Source organism: Microtus ochrogaster, chromosome 4 (genome assembly GCF_000317375.1).
Source record: "Microtus ochrogaster isolate Prairie Vole_2 chromosome 4, MicOch1.0, whole genome shotgun sequence".
NCBI lineage: Eukaryota > Metazoa > Chordata > Mammalia > Rodentia > Cricetidae > Microtus > Microtus ochrogaster.
The window spans coordinates 57,733,308-57,748,393 of record NC_022011.1 but is presented as its reverse complement, the minus strand read 5'-3'; the positions used below and the strand labels follow the sequence as shown (position 1 = coordinate 57,748,393).

Below are 15,086 nucleotides of genomic sequence, written 5' to 3'. Positions count from 1 at the left end.
CATCCTGTTCTGTTTTCTCCGCCTACCTAAGGGTTGGCCTATGAAATGGGCCTAGGCAGTTTCTTTATTAATAAGAAATCATTCCCACATCATAAGCTGATGGAGGAAAGTCTCTTATCTCATTGCACAATGGGGAGAATATAGATCATAGCTGTTCCGCATTTTATGAAGAATCAGGAGGAAGGAACTTGATGACTCCAAGCATAAAGTTCTGACAGGGAACTGTACCTGCTCATCACCATGATTGGATCAGCGCATGCTGTATGCATGTGTTAAAAATAAAATTTCCCTGTCATATTTGATGGGAAGCTTTATCTAACGCTTGTCCTAACTCCAGAAAAACAAAGTCTGACTTGTTTTTCTGTGGCTGATGTTGCTTCTAAGCCCTCCATCAGAGGGGAAAATGGCAAGAGAAACAAAACCAAGAATGCTGCAAAGCACAGGAACAAAAGGAAACCTAACTCAGCGCTCAGTGCATGTAGATAGCTTTTTCCCTGGGGAGGCAATTATTGTAAGTATTCCAGAAATGTCTTTCCACAACCGCCCACCAGACCCTTAGAGAAGTTACTATTCCCTTCAGCTGGCATTTCAGGTCTACAGTTACTGCCTCTCACCTCTGGTGCCAAATCAGATTTTTCAGAACTTCTGCTGAGGTGACTGAATCCAACAGGTAGATTTCCCTAGTGGGCCTCCTTGGAGTGACTTAAGCTCCATTAGCTTTTACTGGGTTGATTAACTCAAAGGAAATAGACGTTTAATATTTGCAGGCATACTAATGAAGCTATTATAAGTTGTAATTATTTTAATGTCTGTAAGTAGAGTTTTATGTCTTCTATACATGTGAATTTTCTATTATACTGTTTTCCTCACACACAAAATGTGCTCATTAGGTGTTTAGACCATTCACTTAGTATTAAAACTTGTTCACACAAGCTCTTAATTGAAAGTACATTGCATATCAATTACAGGTATGTTATAATTGAAATAGGTAAACTGCTACTTATTTTCAGATCATGTAAGTATATTTATATTCTTGTATATAAAATTATTTCTATATGCCTATATGCTTGCTGCTTTTTAACGTGATTATGACCCGTTAATGAAATAATGGCTCTAAAATGCTATAAATGCTAAGGAAATTTTCACATGCTTCTTTAGATTTACTTCTAGTCTATTGTTTTAAAAATAGAAATATCAGTGCCTGAGCTAGAATCAAAGATGGATCAAGATGAACTTGTTCCTATAGAGTACCTCTGTATTAAGCAGTAAAAAAATATATCACCTAGCAAATTATCCAGGCTTACTCTAGGAAGTCTTTCACTCAACTCAATTCACACACACACACAAATCACAAAGTGAAGCAAACAAACAAAATGCAGATTCCTCAAGCTTAATGGAAATACCAAGGCTGTAAATGGTATTTTACACTCCACTTAATATGCCATGCAATTTCAGGAATATAAGACTTGAGGGACCCCACTTAAAATGTTTTAAGATTCAATAATTGAGCCCTGTAAAGGAAGTCTTTCCACCTTGCACACGATGAAATGCATATCAGTCAGCTTATACTATTATGTCAAGTGGCTCACGTTAGGCTCCAGGAGAAAGGTTCTAGCCAGCTGCCTCACAGATCACATCCTCAGAAAGGTTCTGTCTCCTCAGAACAAACATAAGCAGTAACAATCTCATATTGAGAATCTAGCAGAAGTTTAATGCATAAAACATGAATTAGCTTTATCATTTTTACTGTTATCATTATTTGAATTCACATTTCCTTTTGTCATGTGTGTGTCTGTCTGCCTGCCAAGAATGTACAGGTGCCCATGGGAGCCAGAAGAGGGCATCAGATCCCCTGACGATGGAGATAGAGGAGGTGGGAAGCTCTCCGACATGGGTGCTTTGAGCCACACTCAGGTCCCCTGGCAGAGCAGAAAGTGCTCTCAACCTCTGAGCCATCTGCCCAGCCCATTATTGATATTATTGTTATTATTATTATTGTTGTTGTAATCGACATCATTTTTTCAAAATTATGAAGTGAACTCAGAAGTGACCTTGTAGTTCTAAAGAAATGCCAACATTTTCTATGTGCATATAATATTTAGAAATAAAATGATTCTGTAATGAATTAATATGTTAGTGAGTGAGGTAAGAATGTATGCCCCACAGGCCTTGCTGTAATTTATATATCAGTATCCAGTGTGACTATTGACACTTGCATTAATTCAGTTTCAGAAAAGTAAAACCTTAAAATGTCTGTGATTAGAATAAATCAGGATAAAGAATTAACATTCTTTAATTATTGTGAAGGACATGTTCTTTTTTTTTAAAAAAAAAAAAAAACATTGCTGTCCAGTTTTGACATTCTTTTTCAGTGAACCTGAGAACAGCACTTTGTGCTTTGGAGATGTCAAAGCCCAGAGTGACACAAAAAGGCAAATCTGTCAAAGCTGAGGTCCTGACTCAAAACACATGTCAGGCCCCAAAGCTGCTTTGACAACAGCATCTTAGGACAGATTGCTGTGATAACTACAAGAGAGTTTTATGGTAATGTTTTTGGCTTGAGGGCACAGGAGAAGAAAAAGAAATGAAAGAAAATGAAATATGAGATTTAACTCCAAAAGATACATTATTTGCTTTGAAAGAATTCATATGTAGCATGTCCTTCCCTATACGTATATGTGAAAACATCACATGGTAAGTGAGTAGCTATGTGACAGTGGGATTCAGATGTTATTACAGAGCTGTTTGATTTGAAATTACTAGAATTTCTCTCTCTCTCTCTCTCTGACTTTGGCTGTCCTGGAATTCCCTACGTAGACCACAGTGGCCTTGAACTCACAGTGCCTGCCTTGGCCTCCCAAGTGCTGGGACTTTAGAGGGATGTACCACTCTGCCCAGCCCTAGGCTAGAATTTCAATTTTCAATCTACCATTCCACATACTGTATGTTCAGTCCCACTTTGATCAAAATGGAACGATGGCTGTCCAGCCACTGAAAGTTTGAAGGAGCAGCCATCTCATTGTCCTGGCCGACTCCATGTTGTGTGATCCCTCTGGTTTCTTTTCCTGGAAGCTATCCAGTCTTTCTCCTCTAAGGTTACCTTCTATGCCAAGAATAACATATTTGAGATTATGAGAGAAACTGCTTCCTAGGCTACATACTTGTGACCTTCTTGTGCCAACAAAATTTTGCATGGCAGTGTATGACATGAAGTTTCTAGTTTATGATCAGTCAGACCATAAAGCCAGACAGACAGGGTGATGGATCCCCATGACAATCCTAAGCCTTGTCTTTGTTTCCCTTCCCTAGAGAAGAATCACTGAGAGCACAGTGAGCATATGAGGATGGGTTTTCCATCACTGCCCTCAGTGCTACCCAAGCTTATCAGCTTGCTAATAAAGATCTTCCCCTTTCAAACACATCTTCCTTCTCACAGCCTTTTGGTTTCCCGGCTGTTGACAAGAGGCTCACTGAGTGCCCGCTATCAGTGCTGGGTGGTATCCTCAGAGGCTTCTGGAATGGAAGTAGAAACAGGGCTCTGCAATGAGTCTTACTTTGGCCACGTTTTACAAATCTTCCGTGAGACCCAATTCCATCCTCCTCCGGCACAGCCTTTGTGGCTTCTATGGCTGCTGTACAGATGAGACCTTGAGGAGGCCACCTGTTCCCTCTTCCTTGTTTAGCAGGTGTTTGTGAACAGCAGAGGGCCAGGGAGGGGACAACAAGACCAACATGCAAACTGGGGGACAAGAACACCATCATGCAAAGTGGAACTGGGACCCTGCCCATTCAGAACATCACAGAATGCTTTTATTTTCCTTAGTAATTTGCTCAGGCAGGGGAGATTCCAATACACAAAGTCTTGACAATAACAGCTCAGATGACTGTGTCCTGCTCCTGTGTCCATCTGCTAAGGCCTGGGATGGATATAATGACAAGAGCTTTTCTATTGAGTTTGTCGCTAACTTTTCTGTTACCTCCCTGACAAGTGTGCAATAAAAGTTGCACATAGGACACTTTTCTACTTCTGTTCAGGCTGCTCCCTGATTGTCTTCTCCAGGACTGGGTGGTCTGATTTGAGTCCTGATCCAGAGTTTTACTTTATCACTGGGACGCTGTAACTAGTAACTCTTTATTTAAGAAAGATGAAATAAATCGCTTTTGTTTTTATTTTCAATTTTACCTAAATTGATAATTTCTTTCCATGTTAAAGGGCAGGGAGAGGGAAAGGGGCAGGGGACAAAGCTAGGGGAAAAAAAGGAAATAAATGAAGGATATTCTGGTTGTCAAAGCTGCACAATGTTTTTGCATGTTGATGGACATGAAAAGGTTATTGGTTATGTTACAATCACCAGGTGAAAACAGAGGGCCCAACTGTCCTTGTTTCCTTCATGTTTAGATTATTTAGAGCCTCCCTTTCCCCGAGAAGAACCAGGCATGTAACCTGAATTCATTGGGTACAAGCTGCCATAATTGTAAAATTGTTCCAATTTTAATAATTGAGATACGAATGTAACTGGCTTGTTTTTCCTGTTGGCAATATTGAACTGGATCTCAACAGTCTGGAATAGCACTTAGCTGGGACTTACGCTCACGTCCATAAATCTGAGATCACAGTCCTCTGAGGAATCAGGTCAAAACTGAAGATGCCTCAGAAGGAAAGCAAGAGGCAACGGAAGGCTTCCTTTTCTTCCATTATCCAATACATATAATTCTGCCTGTCAAACTTCCTAAGGAACAATTCTCTTTCCGGCCATTAAGATGAAACATGAGGGTGGTAACATAGTCTCCCTTTAAAATGTTTTAAAATAAAGCTTTTTTATTAAAAAAAAATATTCAAGTCTGGTACAATGGGTATTTACTTTCCTTTGCACTGTAGAAACCCTTGCTTGCATTTTGTACTTAGGTAGCAGTCAGACACAACTTGACATGGTGGAGTACTTTCAGGATGACACTGGCGTCTATTGTGGTGTGTCTAGTGGCCTTCTAATGGTTCTTGAGGACTGACAGCAGAGGCATGAGTTGGTTCAACTTAACAAACTTAAATTCTGCTCATAGTTTTTAACTTTCAAGCCCTTTTTCACTTAAGGATATTTTCAGTTTGTGATAAGCTGGTTGGGATAGAGCTTCATGTTTAAGGGCCATCTGAAGATTAGACTAGGAAGCCAGAAGTGGAAAAACAATGAAACTATAAAAGAGCTTCAGGGTGTCTTGTTAATCTTGAGGAATTCACAGATGCAGAAGCCCTAACGGCAGGCTTTGTGGTCTGTCAGAATTCTAGGAGACTCCTACTACTCCCGTTCCTGTCAGAGCAAAATTCCCTAAAGAATGAACGGGACATTGCAATTGTTTGTTTGTTTTCTGCTAATGCCTTCCGTCTGAATTCCCTGTAGCCATGTATTGATTCAGTTCTGAGTTTCTCGGCCACATCTCTGAGGACAAAAGCAATGTGGACACTTCCCAAACTTGTTCCCTGTTTTCCTGCCCCTAGTGTCAGCAGCAAAACACGTGACAAATTGAAGTCTCAGTTTTCTAACAGAGATACTTGAACCGGGGTCCTTTGAGTCTGGGTAGTGTGTCACCCACAGGACGGGAGTTCCTTGCTGTAGCCAAGCATCATCAAAACAAAACTTAAAACACAAAGAATCCTCTCTCAGTAGCAGGCCATTTCACATATGGAGTCACACGTGAGCCTCTGAACTCATGTTGTGCACAGAGATCCGGCACTCATTTGTAAAATGGTACCCATGTACCTGAATACTGAGACTTAGTCACATAGTAAAGATCCATTAATCTGGTTTATATATTTTCTGAATAAAAATTGTATCTGTGTCTAGTCCACTATTGTTCAGAATGGGATGAGTTCATATCTTTGTGTATTGCTGGGAGTGACTTAATACTATCATCACTTACCACAATACCTCATTAAGTCCTGGTTAATGCTATTGGATTTCTTGATATTATCCTGTGAGAGAAATGGTTATCCTTTTCATTTTTCATGACTTCTTATTATTTAATTGTTATTGTTACACATATCTATATAAATTTATAAATGCAACCTGCTGAATCCCTTTAGTGTTGTTTATATGTAGATGCGTTCAGAACTGCCCTCTTGGGATTGCATAACCTAAGAGACAGAGGACCAGGACAGCTACTTGATGATAGTGTCTTCTATGTATGACAGGGAGGTACACCCATGAAACTTAAAAATATGGTCACCTTAATAACACCTGAAAAATAACACCACTTGAGATACCCGGTGAATGGGATAAATCTCACATGCTTTCACTAATAGGTAAATAGCTACAGGCAATTCATGGTGACAAACAGAAGATGGTTTTTATTTTTATGAGGATACAAGGCTATTTTCACTCAAATCCCTTGGGACTTTATCATCTAAGAGGAAGATTGAGAAAACTATGGTTCACTCTCAGACTTACCCCTCACCATCAATACAGTCTTATGTGCCTTTTGAGTCTATTGGTCCTGTATGTGCTCTGGAAATTGTGGGGTGGAAGACATCCAAAGAAATGATATATTTTGAGGACTTAAAAAAAAAAGATTTCCCCATGCTCTTGAAAATAAGTTCCCCTTAGGGGAAAAGATACACAGCTGTGGGCATTTGAGAGAAAACAGCCCTCATAGGAACATATATTAATCTCAAATTTGTGGAACAGTTTGGAAAGGATTAGGAAGTGTGGCATTGTTGGAAGAGGTGCACTACTTAGATACAGCTTTGTGGTTTACAAAGGCTCATATAGTTCCCACTGTTTCTCTCTATCTGCAGTTGTACAACCTCTCAGTTTTTCTTTGCTCCCCCGTCATGGACTCTAACCCTCAGAAACTGTAAGTCAAATTAAATGATTTATTTTATAAGATGCCTTGGTCTATTTTCCTTCTTCTACATGTTGATATCCAGTTATGGCAGCACCATTTGTTAAATATGCTTTCTTCTTTCCATTTGATATTTTTCTTTGCTTCTTTGTCAAAAATCAGGTGTTTGAAGGAATGTGGATTAATATCCAGGTCTTCTATTCAGTTCCATTGGTCCTCCTGTCTGTTCTTATGCCAATACCAGGCTGTTTTCAGTACTGTAGCTCTGTAGCAGAGTTTGAAGTCAGGGATTGTGATGCATCCAGAAGCTCCAGAAGTTCTTTTATTGTACAGGATTGTTTGGGCTATCCTGGGTTTTTTGCTTTTCCATATGTAGTGGAGTACTGGTCTTTCGAGGTCTGTGAAGAATTTTTTTGTGGATTTTGATGGGCATTGCATTGAATGTGTACATTGCTTTTAGTAAGATTGCCATTTTTGCTATGTTAATTCTGCCTACCCAAGAGCATGGGAGAGCTTTCCACTTTCTAGTGTCTTCTTCAGTTTCTTTCTTCAAAGATTTAAAGTTCTTATGCAACTCTTTCACTTGTTTGGTTAGGGTTACTCCGAGATATTTTATGCTATTTGTGGTTATTGTGAAGGGTGTTGTCTCTCTTATTTCTTTCCCAGCCCTTTATCATTTGTGTACAGGAGGACTACTGATTTTTTTTTTAGCTAATCTTGTATCCTGCTACATTACTAAAAGTGTTTATGAGTCATAGAAATTCCTTGGTAGGATTTTTGGGATTGCTTATGTAAACCATCATACCAACAGCAAACAGTGAAAGTTTGACCTCTTCTTTTCCAGTTTGTATCCCCTTGATCTCTTTTGGTGTCTTATTGCTCTATCTAGGACCTCAAGAACTATATTGACTAGATATGGAGAGAATGGACAACCTTGTCTTGGAATCACTGAGAGTTTCTCTCCATTTAGTTTGATGGTGGTTGATTTGTTGTATATTGCCTTTATTATGTTTAGGTGTGTTTCTTGTATCCCTACTCTCTCCAAAACCTCAACATAAAGCCAGCCACACTGAAGCTCATGGAAGATAAAGTAAGAAATACACTTGAACTTATTGGCACAGGAGACCACTTTCTAAATATAACCCCAGCAGCACAGACACAGAGAGAAACAATTAATAAATGGGACCTCCTAAAACTTAAAAGCTTCCTTAAAGCAAAGGACAATGTCAACAAGACAAAATGATAGCCTATAGAATGGGAAAAGATTTACATTACCCCACATGAGGCAGAGGTAGCCTCTCCAAAGTATACAAAGAAACTCAAGAAACTGGTCATCAATAGAACACATAATCCAATAAAAAAAATAGAGTGCATACCTAAGTAGATAATTCTCAACAGAGGAATCAAAAATGGCTGAAAGACACTTAAGGAAATTTTCAACATCCTTATTCATCAGAGAAATGCAAATCAAAATAACTCTGAGATTCCATCTTACACCTGTAAGAATGGCCAAGATCAAAAACACTGATGACAACTTATGCTGGAGAGGTTGTGGGGAAAAGGGAACACTTCTGCATTGCTGGTGGAAATGCAAGCTGGTACAGCCCCTCTGGATGTCAGTGTGGCGATTTCTCAGAAAATTAAGAAACAACCTTCCTCAAGACCCAATAACACCACTTTTGGGCATATATCTGAAGGATGCTTAATCGTGCCACAAGGACATGTGTGAAACTATGTTCACAGCAGCATTGTTTATCATAACCAGAACTTGGAAACAACCTAAATGCCTCTTGACCAAAGAATGGATAATGAAAATGTGATACATTTACACAATACTACACAGTAGAAAAAAAACACAACATCTTGAATTTTTCAGGAAAATGAATGGAGCTAGAAAAACATTATTTTGAATGAGTTAATCCAGACACAGAAAGACAATTATCACATGTACTCACTCATAGGTGGTTTTTAAACATAAAGCAAAGAAAACTAGCCTACAAACCACAATCCCAGAGAATTTAGACAACAATGAGGATACTAAGAGAAACGTATATAGATCTAATCTACATGGGAAGTAGAAAAAGACAAGATCTCCTGAGAAAATTGTGAACATGTGGACCTTGGGGGGTGGTGTTGAAGGGGGAAGGGGAGAGGCAGGGAGGGAGCAGATAAAAATGTAGAGCTCAATAAATATCAATTTTAAAAAGATGCCCTGGTCATGGTGCTTTATTGCAGCAATAGAAATGTAACTAAAAGAACAACTGAAGGAGGAAGTAGACCTTGCCTCCACTCTTGGGTGAAAGCTTGGATTCTTGATAAACACATTTTTAATTCTAATCTTTTCCCACACTGAAGATTAAAGAATAGACTGCCTTGCCAGGTGAATGTAATGATCAGACGGGGCCATGAAAGTTCTTCAAGAAATATCTATCCGAATGGTTGATCCTGCCCACTATCCTCATCTCTTGAGAACCGACAAAGACTGTCTTTAATAGTTTATATTATCTAAGGTTTGTTGGTCCCATGAGCTGAAAATGCTGGTGCAGACAACAAAGCTAATAGAAACTCTTCTTAGCTGAGAAATATAACTTCTAATGCACACTTTTGTCGGCTTCTTCTTCTTAAAGTGCAGCCATGATCAAAGACATCCGAGGTTTCCTTTCTCTCCCTGTGATCGCTGGTTTTCTTTTTTTCAGGGGAAAGATTCTTGGAGAATGGCTGTAAATTCCAGTTTCCATTCTTTCAATTACATCTGCAAGAATGCCTCCCCACTATTACTCCAATGACTTGATTAAAGTTAAGCCTACTAAATAACATTGTCTTAACTGCTGGATTCAGGCTCTGACTGTGGAAATCGGTAAGCACCCTCATTCCTTTGAATGCCTCTCTACACACATTCTGTGTACCCTGACTTTCTTTTCCCTACTCTGCTAAGAGTTTGCTTTTTCCAGGCTCTTGCTTACAGTTTTGCTTCCAGAAATTTTATTCCGGTGGATGTGTACTTCTTAATGTTCAAGCCTATATTTTCAAATGCTACCTAAATGTTGATGAGTCTCAAATTTGTAATTTCACTGTTAACCCAGCTGTTAGCTGTTCCCTGATTCCACTCTCATTTTCCTTTATAGTATTAGAATTGTTAGCTTGGCGTGTGGCTATTAAGGATGAATGTGTCGCTGGGGAGATGGCTTGGCAGCGGAGAGTGTTTATTGCTTTGGCAGAGAAGCCAGGTTCTCAGCACCTATATTATGCAGTTCACAACAGACTGGAACTCCAGTTCCATGGGGTCTGATGCCCTCCAGTCCACAAGGGCACTTACATGTATGTAGACTGGTTAAACTAATGCAGCCTTACACATCCATTTAAATACAACCTTTTTAAAATAAAGAAAAAGACATTTTATCAGCACTCTTTTGTTCCAGTTCAGTGGAGACATATTAGGTAAACACTGAAAATCTCCTAAAGAAGCGAACATGCCTGACCCTGTCTTCCCATTGTACCCACGTGTTTCCTACTACTGTGAAACTTCACTGTTACCTTCCTGAACTCTAAGTCAGGACCACACAAAGTAAAACAGCAAAAGACTTTAGTATTTTTTCTTTAGATGAGTAGTTGCCTAATTACATGAATCATATCACTGCTATTTAACCTATACCATAAAGCTGGGCTGGGGCAATGTCTGCTAATTTTAAATATACTCTTTAATAAATATTTCAAGTGTGTCTTGAAGCTCAGCCCCTTCCCTCACCTCCATTACTTTTACTTCTTTGGTCTTATGGCCCCTTTCCTCACAACCACCATGTACTACTCACTTACATTTTCTCTCTTCTTTTTCTCCCTCTTTTCTTCCCTTCCTCTCTCCCTCTCTCCTTTCCTCCCTCCCTACCACTCTTTCTTTCCCCCTTCTTCCCTCCCTCCCTCCCTTCCTTCCCTCCTTCCTTCCACGTTTGGCTATAACCTGCAGAACAGTGTAAAGCATTAAAAATACCAGCATCTCTCTATGAATATTCAGATCCTGTCTATAATAGTATGCAAGAAAATGTTTATAAAGCGTATTCACTTTGAACAATTCTGCTGGAAACGTAGACTGAGCTTACACATCCCTATTCACCCTCAGGCTGCTTGTGAGGAAACCATGCTTTGTCTTGATAAATTAGTTTTTTTTAACTACCTGAAATTCAGGTTATTAAAACCAATTTAAATTATTAGTGAATCAATGTACCATCACTCTTTATTTTCTTTAAGAATCAGCCATTACTTGCCCAAGCAGATCTGTTTGCAAAAACTCAAAGTAGATATTATTCTTAGAGTTGGGAAAATGACACAAACTCTTAACTGATTATATAGGCAGTGCAAGAAACTTCTATTTAAAAATTAAATTATTTTAAAATTTATATGTGTGTCTGCTTCTGTGTGGGTCTGTGTACCAGGTGCCCAAAGTGGCCAGAGGTATTGAATCCCCTTGGAGCTGTAATTACAGGCAGTTGAAATCCATTGATATGGGTGCTGAGAATTGAACTCTGTTCTTCCAAAAGGGCAGTATGTGCACCTAATCACTGAGCCATATCTCCATTCCAGAGTCTTCTATTTGTAACACATAGGAAAACAATATGCTACAATTCCCACAACTAAATTTTACATCTCATCTATTTTTAAGTGTCCAACTCTGAGGCAAAAATATTCCTCCTGTGACACCTGGTTTGCACTCCACTTTCATCTTTCCAAAATTATGGCTGATGCTAGACATGGCAGTCACACATGAATCGATCCTATAGGTGTCACATTTCATATGGGTGTTCATACAGTGGAAGCCAAATTAGAATATGTGACCCAATCCTATTCCAAGTAATGTTAGTGGAGGTTCTTGGATTCTGAGTATTTGAAAGGGCACCCACTTTATTAAGTTTGAAGGAAAACTAAAGGAGGTTGAACTGTAGAAATCACATGAGGATGATTTTGTGATTCATTCCAGTCAACCTGGAATGGAGTTCAATATGAGATTTTTCATATTCTTTGTGCCTGGGCTCCATATGTTTACAAACAGGACTTTCTTCCGGAACAGAACCATTCAGGCCATTTTGTGATATGAGAATTGCAGTGTGGGTTTCTTGTAGCTCTGACACGTGTTGCCTTTTTTTACAGCATGCAAAGATAGCTGTTCATATAATATGCCTCCTAATACTCCCAGCCACAAATGCATTAGCTCTCAGACAAGCACCACGCTATCGTCAATGAGATGCCACAAAATAAGACATGTCCTAATATCGCTTTGAAAAGCATTGCTTTGTGCCTTAAGTGCCGAGAACAAGCAAACGCCTCTGCCTATGCTTTCAATCAGCTGCTGTATTATTCAGAGAAGTAGTTGACAGCAAAAGCATCTTGTGAGCAATGTATTCAGGAAGGATAAGAAACATAAAGAATATGAGTCTCAGGTAGGTGGACGGGTTGATAGGGTAGCACCAGGGGCCTGCTATTTTCTCAGAAACAGTTGTAAGAGCTCTATTATGCCATAGAACAACAGTTTTCAAAGATTTATGACAATCCCATGTTTTAGCAGAGATAAATTAATCACTAAATTGATTTACAAAACCCTTCCCTGTAGTCTTACTTGAAGGCAGATCCCGCATTTTGGGGATATAAAAACAGTCCCTAAAATGCTTCAGCTTATCTTCCTCATCCAAGTGGAGAGCTACTCTCTCATCTGTTGGGTGGCATCGGAGTTCAGCCGCGATGCGCTGTACTGCGTCAGCCGGGAGCTCAAGAGGCGAGGGCTCCATCACAAGCTGATATCTGAAAAGGAAATAAAATGATGAAACAATATAACCATCGTCACTTTTCTGTGGAGTATTATCCCTTTTCGAGATTTTTAAACTCAGATTCCCATTTTTGCAGTTTCAGAAACAATGGAATCATAGCCAGGAGTGGTGGTACACACATATCATCTTGGAATTGGAAGGCTGAGGTAGGAGAATAACTGAGAGAGAGACACAATCTTGAGCTACATCATGAGGATGGGCTACGTACTGAAACCTACCCCAGCCCCAATCAAACAAACAGAAATGGCCAGAGCTAGGGGACAGAGAGTAAAGGCCCTTGCTGCCAATCCTGAAAACCTAAGTTCCATTCCTGTAACTTAGATGGTGGAAGGACAGTGGAATTACTCGCTTTAAACCTCACCCTAAGATTTTGTTATAAATAAAATAACAACAGTAGTAACTTAGAAATGTTTGAACTTAGAAATATTACGCTAGGTGTGGTGGCACAAAAGGGAGGCAGGGGCAAATCTCTGTGGGTTTTTGGTCAACCTGGATTGTAGAGAGATTTCCAGCCCAGCCAGGGATACATGGTGATAACTTCTCTAAATAAACAAAACCAAAAATAGTTAAGATTGAAGAAGAATTTTTGTTGCTACTGTTGCTAATGTTGCTGTTTTTTTGGTTTTTTTTTATGTCTGTCATGTATGTATGTATGTAAGCATGCATATGCTTCTGTGTCTATGTGCATGTGGTTTGTGGGTTGCAAATCTGTGTGTGTGCATTCAGAAACTGAACATCAGTGTTGGTACTGTCTTCACACACTTATTCTTACATTTCTAGCACAGGTGCTCTCACTGAACCTGGAGCTCACCCACAGCTTAGGCTGGCATCCCAGTGAGGTCCAGGGATCTGTTAGTCTCTATCCTCCCCTTCATCCTGGGGTTACAAATGCCTGTTGCTGCGCCTAAATTTTTCTGCAGGTGCTGGAGAGCAGAAATAAATTTGTAGAGCAGATAGTTTCCTGACTGAGGCATCTCCTTTACACTCCTCATTCCATCATTTTTCAATTTTAGGATTTATTTATTTTTATTTTGTGAACATGATTGTTCACCTACATATATGTATATGCGCCCTATGTGTGCAGTGTCCACAGAGGCCTGAGGAAGGAATCCGATTCTTGGCACTGGAGTTAGAGGCAGTTGTTAGCTGTGTGGGTGCTGGGAAGCAAAGCCAGGTTCTGTTATAAAAAAACAAGTAGTTTTGGTGACTGAGCCATTTCCCTATCCCTTATTCCATTCTTATCTAAAATAAAGGCCACAAATTTATTGTTTCATCTCATTCTAACTAGCTACTTTACTAAACTGTGACAATGAAGATATTTTTTTTAAGTAGAGACACCTAATTCTCCATATAACAACATTTTAAAATTATGGATAACTTAAACTTTAACAAGAGTTTTTAGCATCCAAATTATATTACTGGAGAGGAAAGTGCTCTCTGAATTTCACCTTTGTCTTCATATGATACCAGAGCAACTTAACCACCTACTGCTTCTTGATCACCTCAGAGCAAACAGGATTCCGTGGTGGTTTTTGAAACCACATTCTATTTGTTACCATCTAGAACTTTTTCGTGTTTGGGGATGTGCGATGAACCTTCCTGAGGGACCACTGGAGGTTTATTATTAATTTATTTTTCTGAAATTTACTTCACTAATTAATATACTATATATAAAATGTATATGGGTGGTGTGGAAGGTCCTTCTGTCTATGTGTTGTTTCTATTGGTTAATGAATAAAGAAAACTGCCTTGGTGTAGCATTATGGCCTACTACACATTGGACGTGGTTCTATAACATGAGGGCTGGGCTCGTTGGGGTTTCTGTCCTGCCCAGTCCCCCAGCCCTTTAGTCCCAGAGAAAACCACCCAGAGTCTGCACTAGTTATAAACTGATTGTCCCATTAGCTCAGGCTTCTTATTCGCTCTCATAATTTATATTAACCCATTATTCTTATCTATGTTAGCCACATAGCTCGGTACCTTTCTCAGCAGGGCAGATCACATCCTGCTTCTTCAGTGTCTGGGCAGGAATCAGGAGCAATGGGCTACCTCCTTCCTAGAATTCTCCTTTTCTCATTGCCCTGCCTATACTTACTGCCTGGCCAATCAGCGTTTATTTAAAACACGATTGATAGAATACAGACAATTCTCCTGCACCACTTTGGCCTGATAGGATAGAACCTATATAGGCAGGAAAGACTAAACTGAATGCTGGGATAAAGAAGAGCAGAGTCAGAGAGACACTATGGAGCCACCGCCAGAGTCAGACATGGCAGAACTTTGATGGTAAGCCATGACCTCTTGGTGATATACAAATTAATAGAAATGGGTTAAATTAAGATGTAAGAGTGATGGAGGAAGGTCATTGGTTAATTAAATAAAGAAGCTGCTTGCCCTGATAGGTTAAAACAGGAGGGAGGAGTAAACAGAGCAGAATGC

The 15,086-nt window shown here is 39.5% G+C and overlaps 1 protein-coding gene across 1 annotated transcript in view; it reads right to left on the bottom strand.

Annotated features, from left to right (window-relative positions):
- The window catches only part of Kynu (kynureninase), a 127,929-nt gene that overhangs the window by 103,573 nt on the left and 9,270 nt on the right, over positions 1–15,086 (bottom strand). Inside the window, exon 2 of the mRNA XM_005346379.2 lies at positions 12,440–12,621. Coding sequence (XP_005346436.1) covers positions 12,440–12,608 — 169 coding nt within the window. The 5' untranslated portion in view covers positions 12,609–12,621. The remainder of the gene's footprint in view (positions 1–12,439; positions 12,622–15,086) is intronic.